Here is a 13,077-nt window from a genome sequence, read left to right on the forward strand (position 1 = left end):
GATGCACTCAGATACTATGGTGATGGGAGACACTAGAAGAACCCACATATCAAGCCTTTCTGGATATATTCAGAACTCTTCCAGAGTGAATTTTTTGTTTTACTCTCAGAACAAAGTCCTCCCAAAAGCTATATGAAAAAAGTTTGCATCAGTAAAATCAGTAAAGAGATGAGTTTACAATTTTACAAGAGGCATGTTTGTGGATTTTGCCTCAAGCATCAATATTTTCACATATTCATGAAAGGCTCATTTTGCAGGTGACATTTTTTGGCTGCAAGAAAGGAAGTCTCCTTCAACTAGCAAGCCTCTGTCTGGGGCAAAATATGAGTTTTTTGTAATGTGATGCCACTTTCTGTGGCAAATGTGTGCTGGCACAACTGTTACTATACAAAATACACAAATCTGTGTGCCAATTGATAGAGTACTATTAACACACAAATTTAAAGTTAAATTTGAAGATGCTTTAGGGAGATTAAACAGCACCTAGCCCAACAACAGCTGTTGCAGATGGGGAGAGCTGGAAAGCTGTCCCAACAAATCCTGCCTTGTGTGTGGTTTTTGCAGAAACAACTGTTCCAATTCCAAAAGATGCTTCCCAGATTTTGGTCCAGACATTGCTCCATACTTCACTGCATATTGTGTTAGAAAGAAAGGGATTTTTCCCCTCCCCAAAGGGACGCATGAGTGGAGCTTCAGGACTGCAACTGTAATAGCAAATGAGAGCATCTTGGTGCAGGCTTTAGGGAATCAGAAGTAGATTTACTAAAAGGCAGCTGTCAATATCTTTATTTTGTGGGACACTGACCTTCACCATATGGGAGAATGAACTATGGGAGGAAAGCAACAGGAGTAAAAGGAAACCGGAAATTCCAGATGGTGGGAACTATTTTCTAAAGTGCACCTAAAAGGGTTCCATACTAGAGCTTGCTTTATATAATCCTTAACATCTGAGGCCAATTACTCTTGTGTAAGGAACAGGATGCCACTTCTGCAGGAGCGAAGGGAATGTAGGGTTCTGAGTGAGTTCCATGTGTCGGTTTCTGATCTCTAGGGGTAGTGGCATTTGAATGCACCAGTCACAGGAAGGCATGAGCTTTGAGAGTTGTCAGGAAACAAAAGACTCAGGTAGATTCCTTTCTTGGTGGAAGCAGTATTGTCCACTCAGAGCATTTAAAAGTGAGCCAGCCTCCCCATCCCCCTCAAATTATGAATGCCTTAGTTCTGTTTGGGTTTTTTATATTTGCCTTCCGGTTTAAGCCTCTGGGGAGCACTTGCATTGTGTTTTCAACTTTCTCTCTGAAACCATGAGGGCTAGTGACCTCCTTTTATAATCCTCCCAGCCCCTGAAATTGTTTAAGAGCTGGGGCTTCAAGAAAAAGCACCAAATCTTATGAGAGTGGTCATAAAATTGCAAGAGTTGGCAACACTGCAAGAAATTATACCAGTTCGCCAAACACCAGTGATCCCCAGAATGAGGGAACAAGAAGTCATGATTGTTTAAATTTCTGCCTCAGAGAAGCCAAGTTTAGATGCTAGGTCTGTCCTCCTAAAGCTGTCTGTCTAGCTGACTGCCACAAACAAGCAGATATGCAAGATTTTGTGAAAATGGTTTGCACAATACGTTTAAATACTATGGAGACTCTCTAGTGGTTGGAACAAAGCTGGGAGTCAGAATGGTTTTATTCCCTAATTTTACCACTAACTCAGTGTTGCCTTATAAGTCACTTAACTCCTGTTAATCTTCCCATCTGGCCATAAATGAATTTAGATTGGAAATTAAAAAGGTTTCCAACCATCAGAGGAGTTTGATTCTAGAACAACCTTCCAACAGGGGACAAGAAACTTAAGTGGTTTTAAGATGGAGTTTACAAAAGGGGTTAAACAATGTGGTTGCCTTTAATAGCAGGGAATTGGACTCTATGACCCAGCCCATGCTCTATCTGGAAAATGGGGATAGTGCACTAGGCTCATATATGGCTTCATAGGCTATTACAGACTTCTATATCCTACTCCTGAGGGAATTCTGTCCCCTGCAGATTTCTTTGCTTCCCCTCAGAAAAATACTTTCTGATGGGGAAGCAAAGGGAAGCCACTAGAATGGTCATGTGACTCTCCCCAGCAGTATGTTTCGGGTGCCCAGGGCAGCCGGCAAAGACGTAAATCACTGTGGGGCAGAAGGCAGGACTGGGGAAGACCTGGCTGGTGGCTCCTAGTCTGCACCGGGCTCAGCTGGTAGTCTAGGCATGGCATGGCTGGGCTGGGCTGGGCTGGAGAGGACAGGACTTCCTCTTCCCCTGCACGGCATCTAGGGCCGGGTCAGACCCACCCCTAGATTTGTCCCCCAGCTACAGGAAGCTCTGCAAACTTTCCCCCTTACTGCACCCATTGCTCCTCAGCTGCGGGGGGAGGGATCCCTGTAAAGGGAGCTGCTTCCCCATCTGCCCAACCCCCATGCATCCAGACCCCTCATATCCACACCCTCACCCCACCCCACCCCGCACTCAGAACCCCACTGATGAGCCCCCTTCCCCCTGTACTTGGACAACCCCGAGCTACCCGCATCTGGATACCCACCCCACCAAGCCCCAGCCAGTTGCACCTGGATCCCCACCCCACTGAGTCCCACTCCTCCAGCATCTGGACCCCCAACTGAGCCCTATCCCCCTCACACCCAGACACCCACCCCCCAACTGAGGCCCAACCACCTTCACCTGGACCCTCTGCAGAGTTCCATTACCATTGCACCCAAAAAACCCCAACAAACCCCTGTGCATCCAGATCCCTTCTGCACCCAGATCCCCCACTGAGTCACTCACACCCAGATTGCCCCACACAGAACTCTCTCAACCCGCACCTGGATCCCTCCACACTTTGCTCCTGCCTTGCTGAGCCTGCCTGCCCATACCTGGTGCACCTGGCATGGAGGGGCAGGGCCCTGGGGTGTCTCTGGGGCAGGCGCAGTCCTTGCACTGTGTCAGGGTTGGGTGCAGCCTCATCGCTGAGTCCGTGTCCCGGGGGGGGAGGGGGGGAGAAGAGCTGCACAGTGATTTCCCACCTCTGTGCAGCCAGTGATCTGGACTCCCCAATGCCATGCTGGAGCCTCCACATTTATTTGACAAATAAAATTTCCAGAATTTTGCAGAAATTTAAAATATGATGCCCAGAATTTTAATTTTTTTGGCATAGAATTTGTAATTTTTTGGTGCAGGGTGCCCTCAGGAGTAATATCCCCCCTCTGACCCCAGCTAAAGGAGCTCTCCTAGCACCAGTGCTGAAGGCCCATTTTATTCCACTTTACAATTTATGCTCTCTCTATTTGGCCTGGATACTCCATTTAACAAAGTTGATGTTATTGTGCTTTGTCTTCTTCAATGAAGAGCGATATGCACATGCAAAGAATGTCAAGCATTACATTGCCACCAAAGAACCACTTTTTTAAACAAAGAGTGGTCTGTAAGTTTGAAGAATTACTTGAGTCAGAGGACTTGGTTCACACAGGCAGATACTGTGATAAGCATTAGGGCTACTTTTCTTTTTACCTTGAATGCCATTGGCAGCTCAATAATATAAAGATCAACATAATCCATCCGCAGAATCTTGAGTGTCTTCTCCAAAGTTGGACGCACCAGCTCCGGTGGGTGACATGTATTCCATAACTAGGGGAGGGGAACAAAAAGCATAAAACACTCTTGGTTCTAGTGAGATAAATAGAAATTCAGTTATTTGATTTCCCCACCTTTCTCCCCTTTAGATAGTACTACAGACTACATCACAGGTTAGCACAGGATGTAAGTCAGCGCATTATTGGATTACTTATGTACACAAAAGGAGAAGCTCCGTTTTCCCCCCTAGGATGGATCAGCATAGAGAACTGATCGGAACCTTTACCCATAACTTAAACCTGTCCTGACCTAGATTTTAAACACAGCCACATACTTAAATGTAGACAACAACTTTCTACTTCCTGAATTTAGCTGGATATTGGCAAGGGTTCTGTGATTGGAAAGGATTAGCTAAACGGGAAGGGAAGGTTTCAGAGAGGTGTCTCATGGTTAGGATAGTTCAAATACTTATCTAAGCCACAACTAGATTCTGAACCTTCTGAAGTTTGCTTATTCCCACTGGAGGGCTCCCCCTTCCCTCTCTAGCAAGAGGATCTACAAACAAAAAAAATTTTTTTTGAGCTGTGCACTTGTATTCATGCTCTGAATACATTGTTTTATTTTTGAACACAGGTTTTTTTTGTATGTAATTCTACATTTGTAAGTTCAACTTTCATGACAAAGATTGCACTACAGTACTTGTATTAGGTGAATTGAAAAATACTATTTCTTTATATTTATTTTTGATTACAAGTAAAAAAACAAAAAGTGAGCACTGTACACTTTGTATTCTGTGTTGTAATTGAAATCAATATATTTGAAAATGTAGAAAACATCCAAAAAATTTAAATAAATGGTATTCTGTTATTGTTTAATAGTGCGATTAATCATGCAATTAATTTTTTAATTGCTTGACAGCCCTAGTATATACTGATTTTTCTTAAGTTTTCCAATGTCTGTGGTCAGTTTTATCGTGTTGAGGCTATGTCATGTGATCAAATGATATTATGAAGAAAGGACTAGGTAGGTTTGAACGGAATCTTTGGTTTTCTGATGTGGCCAGAGTCACTGAGTCTCTGCATGATCTAGGGAAGTTTTTGTTTAAGCTCAGAACCTCACTGAAAGACAAATGCTGCATTGATGCTCCATAGGCATGAAGCAGATGTGGTTAGAGTGAAAACTGAACTAGGGCATTGTGTAAATAACAATTTCATAGGGGGCACAGAAATCATGAAAATGCCCCCATACTAGGATCTTTTAAATATTACCTTAGCTTACTGTGCAGTGCACATGCAGAGGAATTGAGTGCTGTGCACGCGTGTATGAAAAAGACCTAGCCGGGAAACAGAATGGATGGGTCTTTTTTTTTTTCTTTTTTAAGTCACAGGCACAAATGAAATTGACTAAAGTTTGCTGGTTAAGTTCATTCTGTGCAAATTGTGAAATTCAATACTTTGTCGTTTACATGGTCATGAATTTTCTAAAACCACCCACATGATTTATATAGTCCCTAATTATGCTTGCTTCCTCCATTGAAGGATTATTCCCAGATGTCAATGATTTTAAAACCATTACTGTTCTTGGATTCCCATGTGTCAGTGGTGACCCAAGATACCCATCATCTGGTTAGCCTGAAGGCAGACCTTGCTGAAGCAGTGTTCCAGGTCTGTCTTCTCCCATCTGGGTTAACTGAAATTTGCTCTATTTAGGGCTATTCGTGAAGACCACACCAAAATTTAACTACCACCTGCCAGTGTAACCACCTGTGTTAACAGGGGCAGCTTGAGCTGAGCAGAGTATCTAGGCTTTGTGCAGCACAAAGCCTTAAATCTGCTTTTGGAGGAAATTCAAGGTGTTTCTCAATCCTAAACGAGATGGGGAATTTTTGAATATAGGCAGCAGGGCATTTTTTTGGTAGAGAGCCTCGATTTTGGAACTTTCTTTTTAATATGCAGCTGGCCATTTTTAGGTTGCAGGATGTTTAATGGAAAACCCGCAGTTGCTATGGGGGTGAGCTCGGGACAAAGTTATTTTCAGCAGACACACAGTTACCCATGGGGTAATGGTGATGTGTTTTATCTTGCAACAGACCCACATGCCTTAGAGAGCCCTGAATAAAGACCTATCAGTGAGTAAGTGCCATGAATACAGCAGTTTTAAAAAGCTGCAGAGGCTTCAAAGAAAGGTGCTGTAGCAATGGTTGTGAACCCTGTTACCTTAGCTTCACTGGTGCCAAAAAATATTAGGTGAGTTTCCTAACTGGTTTTCACAATTTGTAAAAGTGATTATCTACATCTGTGGATCAACGATCAGAAAGCTGCAAAGCAGCTGTGGCATTCTAGAACACCACATTCCCTGGAAATGTTACTTTTAGGCTTAATAAAAGAAAAATATCTGGGGTGAAAGACAACCATGAAAGCCTTAGTACATAAGCCAAAGACTGTTGGCAATTGATGGAAAGCCTCTGAAATCTTTGGATGCTTTGTCTGTGATCAACATGTTAACAGCAGGAGCCAAGCACAAATGCGGATTTCAGCTGGCAGATAGCGTATGACTTTGTAAAGTCATTATTCCAGTACAACTGAGCCTAGTCTTGTTAACCACTGCTGATGGGCTGGTGTGAGATTAGTATCATCAAAACATTTAAAGACTTACCTGAACTCCTGCAGTTGAGAAATTGCACAATAAAGCCAGGTTCTCCTGTGAAATTTCTAGTACTTGCTGGTTTGGGTCAGATCAGAAACAAGCATAACTCTTTCTCATGTGGTAGTAATAAGTGGACTAGTGAACTTACCACTGCATCTCTAATAATGCAAAGAATTAGGGTTGGTCAGCCATTATAGGCTACAAATTTGCCATTAGCTCAGTTTGTGCTTTAGGAAAAAAGAGGATCTGAGTTTGGGGGCGATGGCGGGGGGAGGGGAAATCACAGATGAAATAAAGATTTAATCTGAACCTTTGGGGTTAAATGTATATTTTGTTAAGTAGTGACCAGAGAAGAGAACAGAAAGATAGCTGCAGTTGAGGAATTCCCACATATTGCATGTTATTGCATGTTATTGCAGCCAAGGTTGGAACCAGAATGCCTCTCTCTCTCTCTCGCTCAACAAAAGCTACAGTTTAAATAGGATCAGGATCACAACCTCATTTCTGGGAACCACATGTTCCACTCTCCCTAAAGAGAAACTCTGTCCAACTGAACTTTGACTCAAGGACAAATACAAGACGTTTTGCCAATGGTTTGACAAAGTGCGTTTAATAGGCTGTCTAGGGGTTAGATCAGGTGATGGTGTTAGAAGACTTTGAAAATTTCCTACCCAAATCTAGAAGCAAAGTGTTTTTCCAGCAAGAAATGCCAATTTGTTGAAACCAAAAACTCCCTGCAAAAAAGGGTCAGTTTTGCTGAATTCCCATTTTAAAAAATTGAGTCATTTCAAAATTGTCAGGTCCTGTTCTGACATTTTTGAAACGAGAAGTTTGAAATCACTTGAAAAATTTTGAGTGTGCTCAATACAAACTGCTTTGACCAATCTGATCCAGAGTTTAGATTTTTGATTAGTGAAAAACTTGTGACTGACTTTGCCCCAGTTTGGGGAAGAACTTGAAATCTTATTCCCCCCACTTGTTACAGGAAAACAGTTTCCCACCCAGCTGTATCTGTGACAGAAAGCAGCTAGCATAGACTAGTTGAAGCACAGGACTGGAAGTCTGTTCACAGCTTTGCCACTGACTTGCTCTCTAACCTCTGAGAACTCACTTAAGCCCTAAAACCATCTGAAGCTGTGGCTCAGAATCCTAGTTTGCGGAATACTTAGCTCCTAGAATGGAAGGTGCTATGAAAGTAAACAGCTACAATTGTTCGGTACAAAACACTGAATGCATACTCTTTATGTATCTGAAATATTTATTTAACCAGTGTTTTGTGGTGCACATTTAATATTTACTGTACAGAGAAAGAAAAATGTGGGGAGCACTGTGTTAAGTGTGGTGGAGGATTTTATAACATGAAGCATCTGCCTGTAAAAAACTGACCCGAGCCTCCTAGCTTATTACATGCATAACTGAACTGGTACCACTTTTGTACCAATGACCTAAAGTTAAAGTTGAATCCCTTTACCAATACTTTGAAGTAAAGTTCTCCATTTTACTTCTTTGGAAGATCTTTAAAAAGTGTCAGATTTAAGATTTTAAACTTTGACTAGCTCATGACTCGTTCTCAGGAGCCTTTCCCCGCTTGAAATCAAGCGCAAGACTACATCACCACACGACAGTTTTCTGCACTGATCACTGAATTTCAGATATAAATCCCACAACAAAAGCTGGCTTTTATATGAAGGGTTTCTTGGAAATCCAGCTGTATGAGACGACTGTCAAAGTTTAACCTAAAATTATAGGGAGCGTTTTTCTTTTTGGAAGTCCCCCATGTAGTTGCCAGATTTTCCTCTCATGTCCTTTCCCACTCCCTCCCTTCCCTGTAAATTCATTAAGTCTCTTTAAAACAATTCATTCAAGCAGTGGTGTTTGAAAAGGCCTGCAGTGGAAAATGTGCATGTTGCAATGCAAAGAAAGAGTCACGGTATAAGTTCCAAGAGGCTAACGATGGGCAAAACCTCAGGAGGTTGGGTTTGAAAAAGTACTGAAAAGTTTGGATGATTTAACTTGAAATTAAGGAAATGTACTACACGTCCAGCCCACCCGAACACCCACAAACATAAATCACAGGACTAAGAGTAAGTAGCCTGATGTAACTTCTCACTTTGCCACAATAGAAGATTTCTTCTCGTTTTACTTTTCCTTCTGCAATCTTCTCCCAGATGGCCTGTCCCACTTCATGCTCGTTGTAGTACACAAAGGCCCCATCAATATGGCGGTAACCAGCATCAATGGCAATCTTCACTGATTCTTCACAGGTACCTTTGGGAGTCTAATGGAGACAAGAGAAAGGGCGACATGGTTACGACTTTGTTCGTGCCCATCTGAGCAGCAATGGGACGGTGCTAATTCTGAATGAGTGGGAAGCACAAGTCAACATTTCACCTCCTAGTCTACAACGCACACAACTCTGTTCACATACTAGGCTCCTGGGAAAGAGCGAGGACTGAACTGCTGTGCTGTCCTAATAGAAATTAATTTACGTTTATGGAGACTTTAAGTCCCCCTTTTCCCTTTCTACCACTGAACGTAATAGAATTATGCTAAAAAGTTCTCCATGTGCACCCCTCTCCCACCGTAACGTTTCAAGGGTTGAAAAGCGACAGACAGAATTTAGTTTTTCCTTTTGCTACTACTTTTCCAAATTTGGACACGTTTTGAAGAGTTAGAGCAGAAAATAGAAGAGGAGTAAAAAGTGGAAAAGCCTTGGGACATGGTTTATTTTAATGCACTCCATGGCAAAAAAGGAGAAAAAGAAAGTGAGTATTTTCAAAAAGCAAAACTAAAACATTTTAGATCAAGATGACCTGATTGTGAAGTTTCCTGTCAAATCAACACTTTCCCATAAGAAGTCATTTGACAAGACCTCATGGGAAAGTTTTTGGTTGAAGCACAGCTCTGTTGAAACAGATCAGAAATTGCCTGCGCGGCTAATAACCTTATTAGCAATTTATTGAGGCAGGGGGAAGAGGAATTCGGACACTGCCTTGATCCTCCTCACTTTCACCAGCTCAGCACCATTGGAGTTGCTACATTTTACATGGGGGTGAGAGTAGGATTGGGCCCTGTTGGATTAGCATATTGCAGGTAGGCAGTGGCTTCATAGTCTGCCTAAGAACATTTGATTTTTATTTTAATTTTTTTTAATAAGAAGGTCCTGACTGCTGCAGTCTAGAAATTAAAACTGAGGGAGAGACTGTATGGGATTGATATCTCCAAATGAAGAACGTGCTAAGCCTTTGCTGTACTTTGGGTCTCATGTTGCCTTTCAGCAGCCATGCTGACTCACCCTAAAAAAAACAATAAATTTGGGTTTGTTTCAGAGCAGCTCAGCTCTTTGCCATGTACCAGCTTCGAGTTCAAGATGCACATCAGCCAAACCAAACAAGAAGTTCACTGAGGGGGAGAGTACAGTGTGGAAAGCAGAAGTAGAACCACAATCACCACATCTAAGATGGTCACTGCAAGAAGCTTGATGCTATGGCTCGCTCTTGCCAGTGTCTTTGCTTATTGGAGGGTGGCTCAAAGGACTCACAGCAGGTATGGATACCATATGTCAAGTTCCCAAATAGAGGACACTGCTGAGGAACCCTACTCACAGGTCCTTGTAGTGACATAGTTTAACTTCACCTTTTGGAAGGTACTGATGCTATGTCTGTACAATGTAATATTTATATCCTTATCCAGAGCTCTCAACATGCCAGGGCTCACATGTATATCTAGGAAGGTACAAGAAAAAGGTAACTTTGTGATTCAGAAGGTGTATTAAAACTATAAGCTTTTTTTAAAATGCGGACTCAAATTTTAAAAAAAAGTCTGAGGGAAACTTAAGAGGCCAAATTTGTGTGTTTGGCCAGCCACCCATCCCATGTTGGGGAAAACGGAGTGCTATTTCATTCATTTAATAGGTACACCAAGGAGACAAACACTTGTTCAAATGCTTTCCTTCTTTCAGCAAGTGACATTTCTGAAGGGACTTTCAGGCCCTGCCAAGGCCCTTTCCAAGTTGGCAGCATAGGCCATGCCAGAGTAACGAAGATCCTATCAGCTAAGACACCAAAGCTGAAGAGTCCTGCCACATTTTTAATCTGTTCATGATAGCTAAAAAGTTTTGGGTGCATCAAACATGGAGCAATGACAAACTCAAACACATACTGTATTTTGTGTGGTACCTAAACCTGCAGGGACAGGATTTAAGGAAACCATAAGGTGAGGGCCACATACCTGTAATTCTCATCCTTTGAAGGCATCTTATCTACTTAAGAGTTAGTTTCCATTTGTAGCTCAAGCCTCTCAGTCCTATCATCTTGGTATGTTTTCCGGGGAAGTGTTTTTTAACTTTCCATGTCTCTTTTAGAGTTTGTTTTATCATGCTCCCCATCACTGTTAGACAAATATTGCTAAAATAACAGGCATCCTTGCACTGTTTGGCCTGATAGAGCTGAAGGCCACCATCAAGTACACACCAGGTTGGCGCCAGTGCCTGGGGCAAGTTTCAGCACTTTGATGCATTCAGGGGCCTACTTCAGTATGCCGCTCCTGGTGCGCTAGTGAATTGGAGCGATGATTAAGTTTCAGGAAATTCAATGTATTCCTATGTGAAAGCATTAGTACTACTTCAGATTGAATCCATCCTGGCACTGTAGGTTTCAGGAAGCACTGGGAACAGCTATGGAATTTTTGGATGGAGTCAGTGATGCATCTTTGCTTGGGTGACCATCTCCATTTTAATCAGCAGGCCTGGAGACCCAGTATCCAGGGGACAGGTGAGGCCAGGAAACAGTGTCAATCACTGTGGAATTAGAGGCTAAAAAAGGGACAAGGGAAGTGAGGAAGTTTCCCGAAATCACAGCAAAGAGCAGTCTGCTTTGGTAAGTTCGCAGCCTTAGCCATGGTCTACACTAGGAGTTGAGGTCGAATTTAGCAGCGTTAAATCGATTTAACCCTGCACCTGTCCACACGATGAAGCCCTTTTTTTCGACTTAAAGGGCTCTTAAAATCGATTTCCTTACTCCACCCCCGACAAGGGGATTAGCGCTTAAATTGGCCTTGCCGGGTTGAATTTGGGGTACTGTGGATGCAATTAGACGGTATTGGCCTCTGGGAGCTATCCCAGAGTGCTCCATTGTGACCGCTCTGGACAGCACTCTCAACTCAGATGCACTGGCCAGGTAGACAGGAAAAGGCCTGCAAACTTTTGAATTTCAATTTCCTGTTTGCATGGTCACCTGCAGCTTGCCACGCTGGCCAGAGCTCATCAGCAGAGGTGACCATGCAGAGCTCATCAGCAGAGGTGACCATGATGGAGTCCCAGAATCGCAAAAGAGCTACAGCATGGACCGAACAGGAGGTACGGGATCTGATCGCTGTCTGGGGAGAGGAATCCGTGCTATCAGAACTCCGTTCCAGTTTTCGAAATGCCAAAACATTTGTCAAAATCTCCTAGGGCATGAAGGACAGAGGCCATAACAGGGACCCGAAGCAGTGCCGCGTGAAACTTAAGGAGCTGAGGCAAGCCTACCAGAAAACCAGAGAGGCAAATGGCTGCTCCGGGTCAGAGCCCCAAACATGCCGCTTCTATGATGAGCTGCATGCCATTTTAGGGGGTTCAGCCACCACTACCCCAGCCGCGTTGTTTGACTCCTTCAATGGAGATGGAGGCAACACAGAAGCAGGTTTTGGGGACGAGGAAGATGATGATGATGAAATTGTAGATAGCTCACAGCAAGCAAGCAGAGAAACCGGTTTTCCCGATAGCCAGGAATTGTTTCTCACCCTGGACCTGGAGCCAGTACCCCCCGAACCCACCCAAGGCTGCCTCCCGGACCCGCCAGGCGGAGAAGGGACCTCTGGTGAGTGTACCTTTTAAAATACTATACATGGTTTAAAAGCAAGCATGTTTAATGATTAATTTGCCCTGGCATTTGTGGCTCTCCTGGATGTACTCCCAAAGCCTTTGCAAAAGGTTTCTGGGGAGGGTAGCCTTATTCCGTCCACCATGGTAGGACACTTTACCACACCAGGCCAATAGCACGTACTCGGGAATCGTTGTAGAACAAAGCATTGCAGTGTATGTTTGCTGGCATTCAAACAACATCCATTCTTTATCTCTCTGTGTTATCCTCAGGAGAGTGATATCATTCATCGTCACCTGGTTGAAATAGGGTGCTTTTCTTAAGGGGACATTCAGAGGTGCCCGTTCCTGCTGGGCTGTTTGCCTGTGGGTGAACAGACAATGTAAGAGTGCAGGAAAGCACAAAATGTCCGGGAGGAGAGGTGGTGGGCTGAAGAGAGTAAGTGGGGGGCTGAAGAGAGGGCTGAAGCTGAAAGGTGGCGGCAGCATGATGAGAGGAGGTAGGATTCAATGCTGAGGCTGCTGGAGGATCAAACTAATGCGCTCCAGTGTATGGGTGAGCTGCAGGAAAGGCAGCAGGAGCACAGACTGCCGCTGCAGCCCCTGTGTAACCAACCGCCCTCCTCCTCAAGTTCCATAGCCTCCTCACCCAGATGCCCAAGAACGCGGTGGGGTGGCCTTTGGCCACCCAGCCACTCCACCCCAGAGGATTGCCCAAGCAACAAAAGGCTGGCATTCAATAAGTTTTAAAGTTTTAAACTTTTAAAGTGCTGTGTGTCCTTGTCCTTCTCTCCTCCACCACCACTCCCGGTGCTTCTCTCCTCCATCACCCCTCCAGGCTACGTTGGCAGTTATCCCCCTATTTGTGTGATGAATTAATAAAGAATGCATGAATGTGAAGCAACAATGACTTTATTGCCTCTGCAAGCGGTGATCGAAGGGAGGAGGGGAGGGTCCTTAGCTTACAGG

General features: G+C 43.8%; 1 protein-coding gene across 1 annotated transcript in view; it reads right to left on the reverse strand.

Annotated features, from left to right (window-relative positions):
* AKR1D1 (aldo-keto reductase family 1 member D1) overlaps positions 1–13,077 on the reverse strand; it is a 53,441-nt gene that overhangs the window by 22,368 nt on the left and 17,996 nt on the right. The window contains exons 2-3 of the mRNA XM_007072313.4: positions 8,359–8,526; positions 3,540–3,656 (exon numbers count right to left, since the gene is read on the reverse strand). Of these exons, the coding sequence (XP_007072375.1) occupies positions 3,540–3,656; positions 8,359–8,526 (285 nt within the window). The remainder of the gene's footprint in view (positions 1–3,539; positions 3,657–8,358; positions 8,527–13,077) is intronic.

The sequence above is a fragment of the Chelonia mydas genome, chromosome 1, assembly GCF_015237465.2.
Source record: "Chelonia mydas isolate rCheMyd1 chromosome 1, rCheMyd1.pri.v2, whole genome shotgun sequence".
Classification (NCBI taxonomy): domain Eukaryota; kingdom Metazoa; phylum Chordata; order Testudines; family Cheloniidae; genus Chelonia; species Chelonia mydas.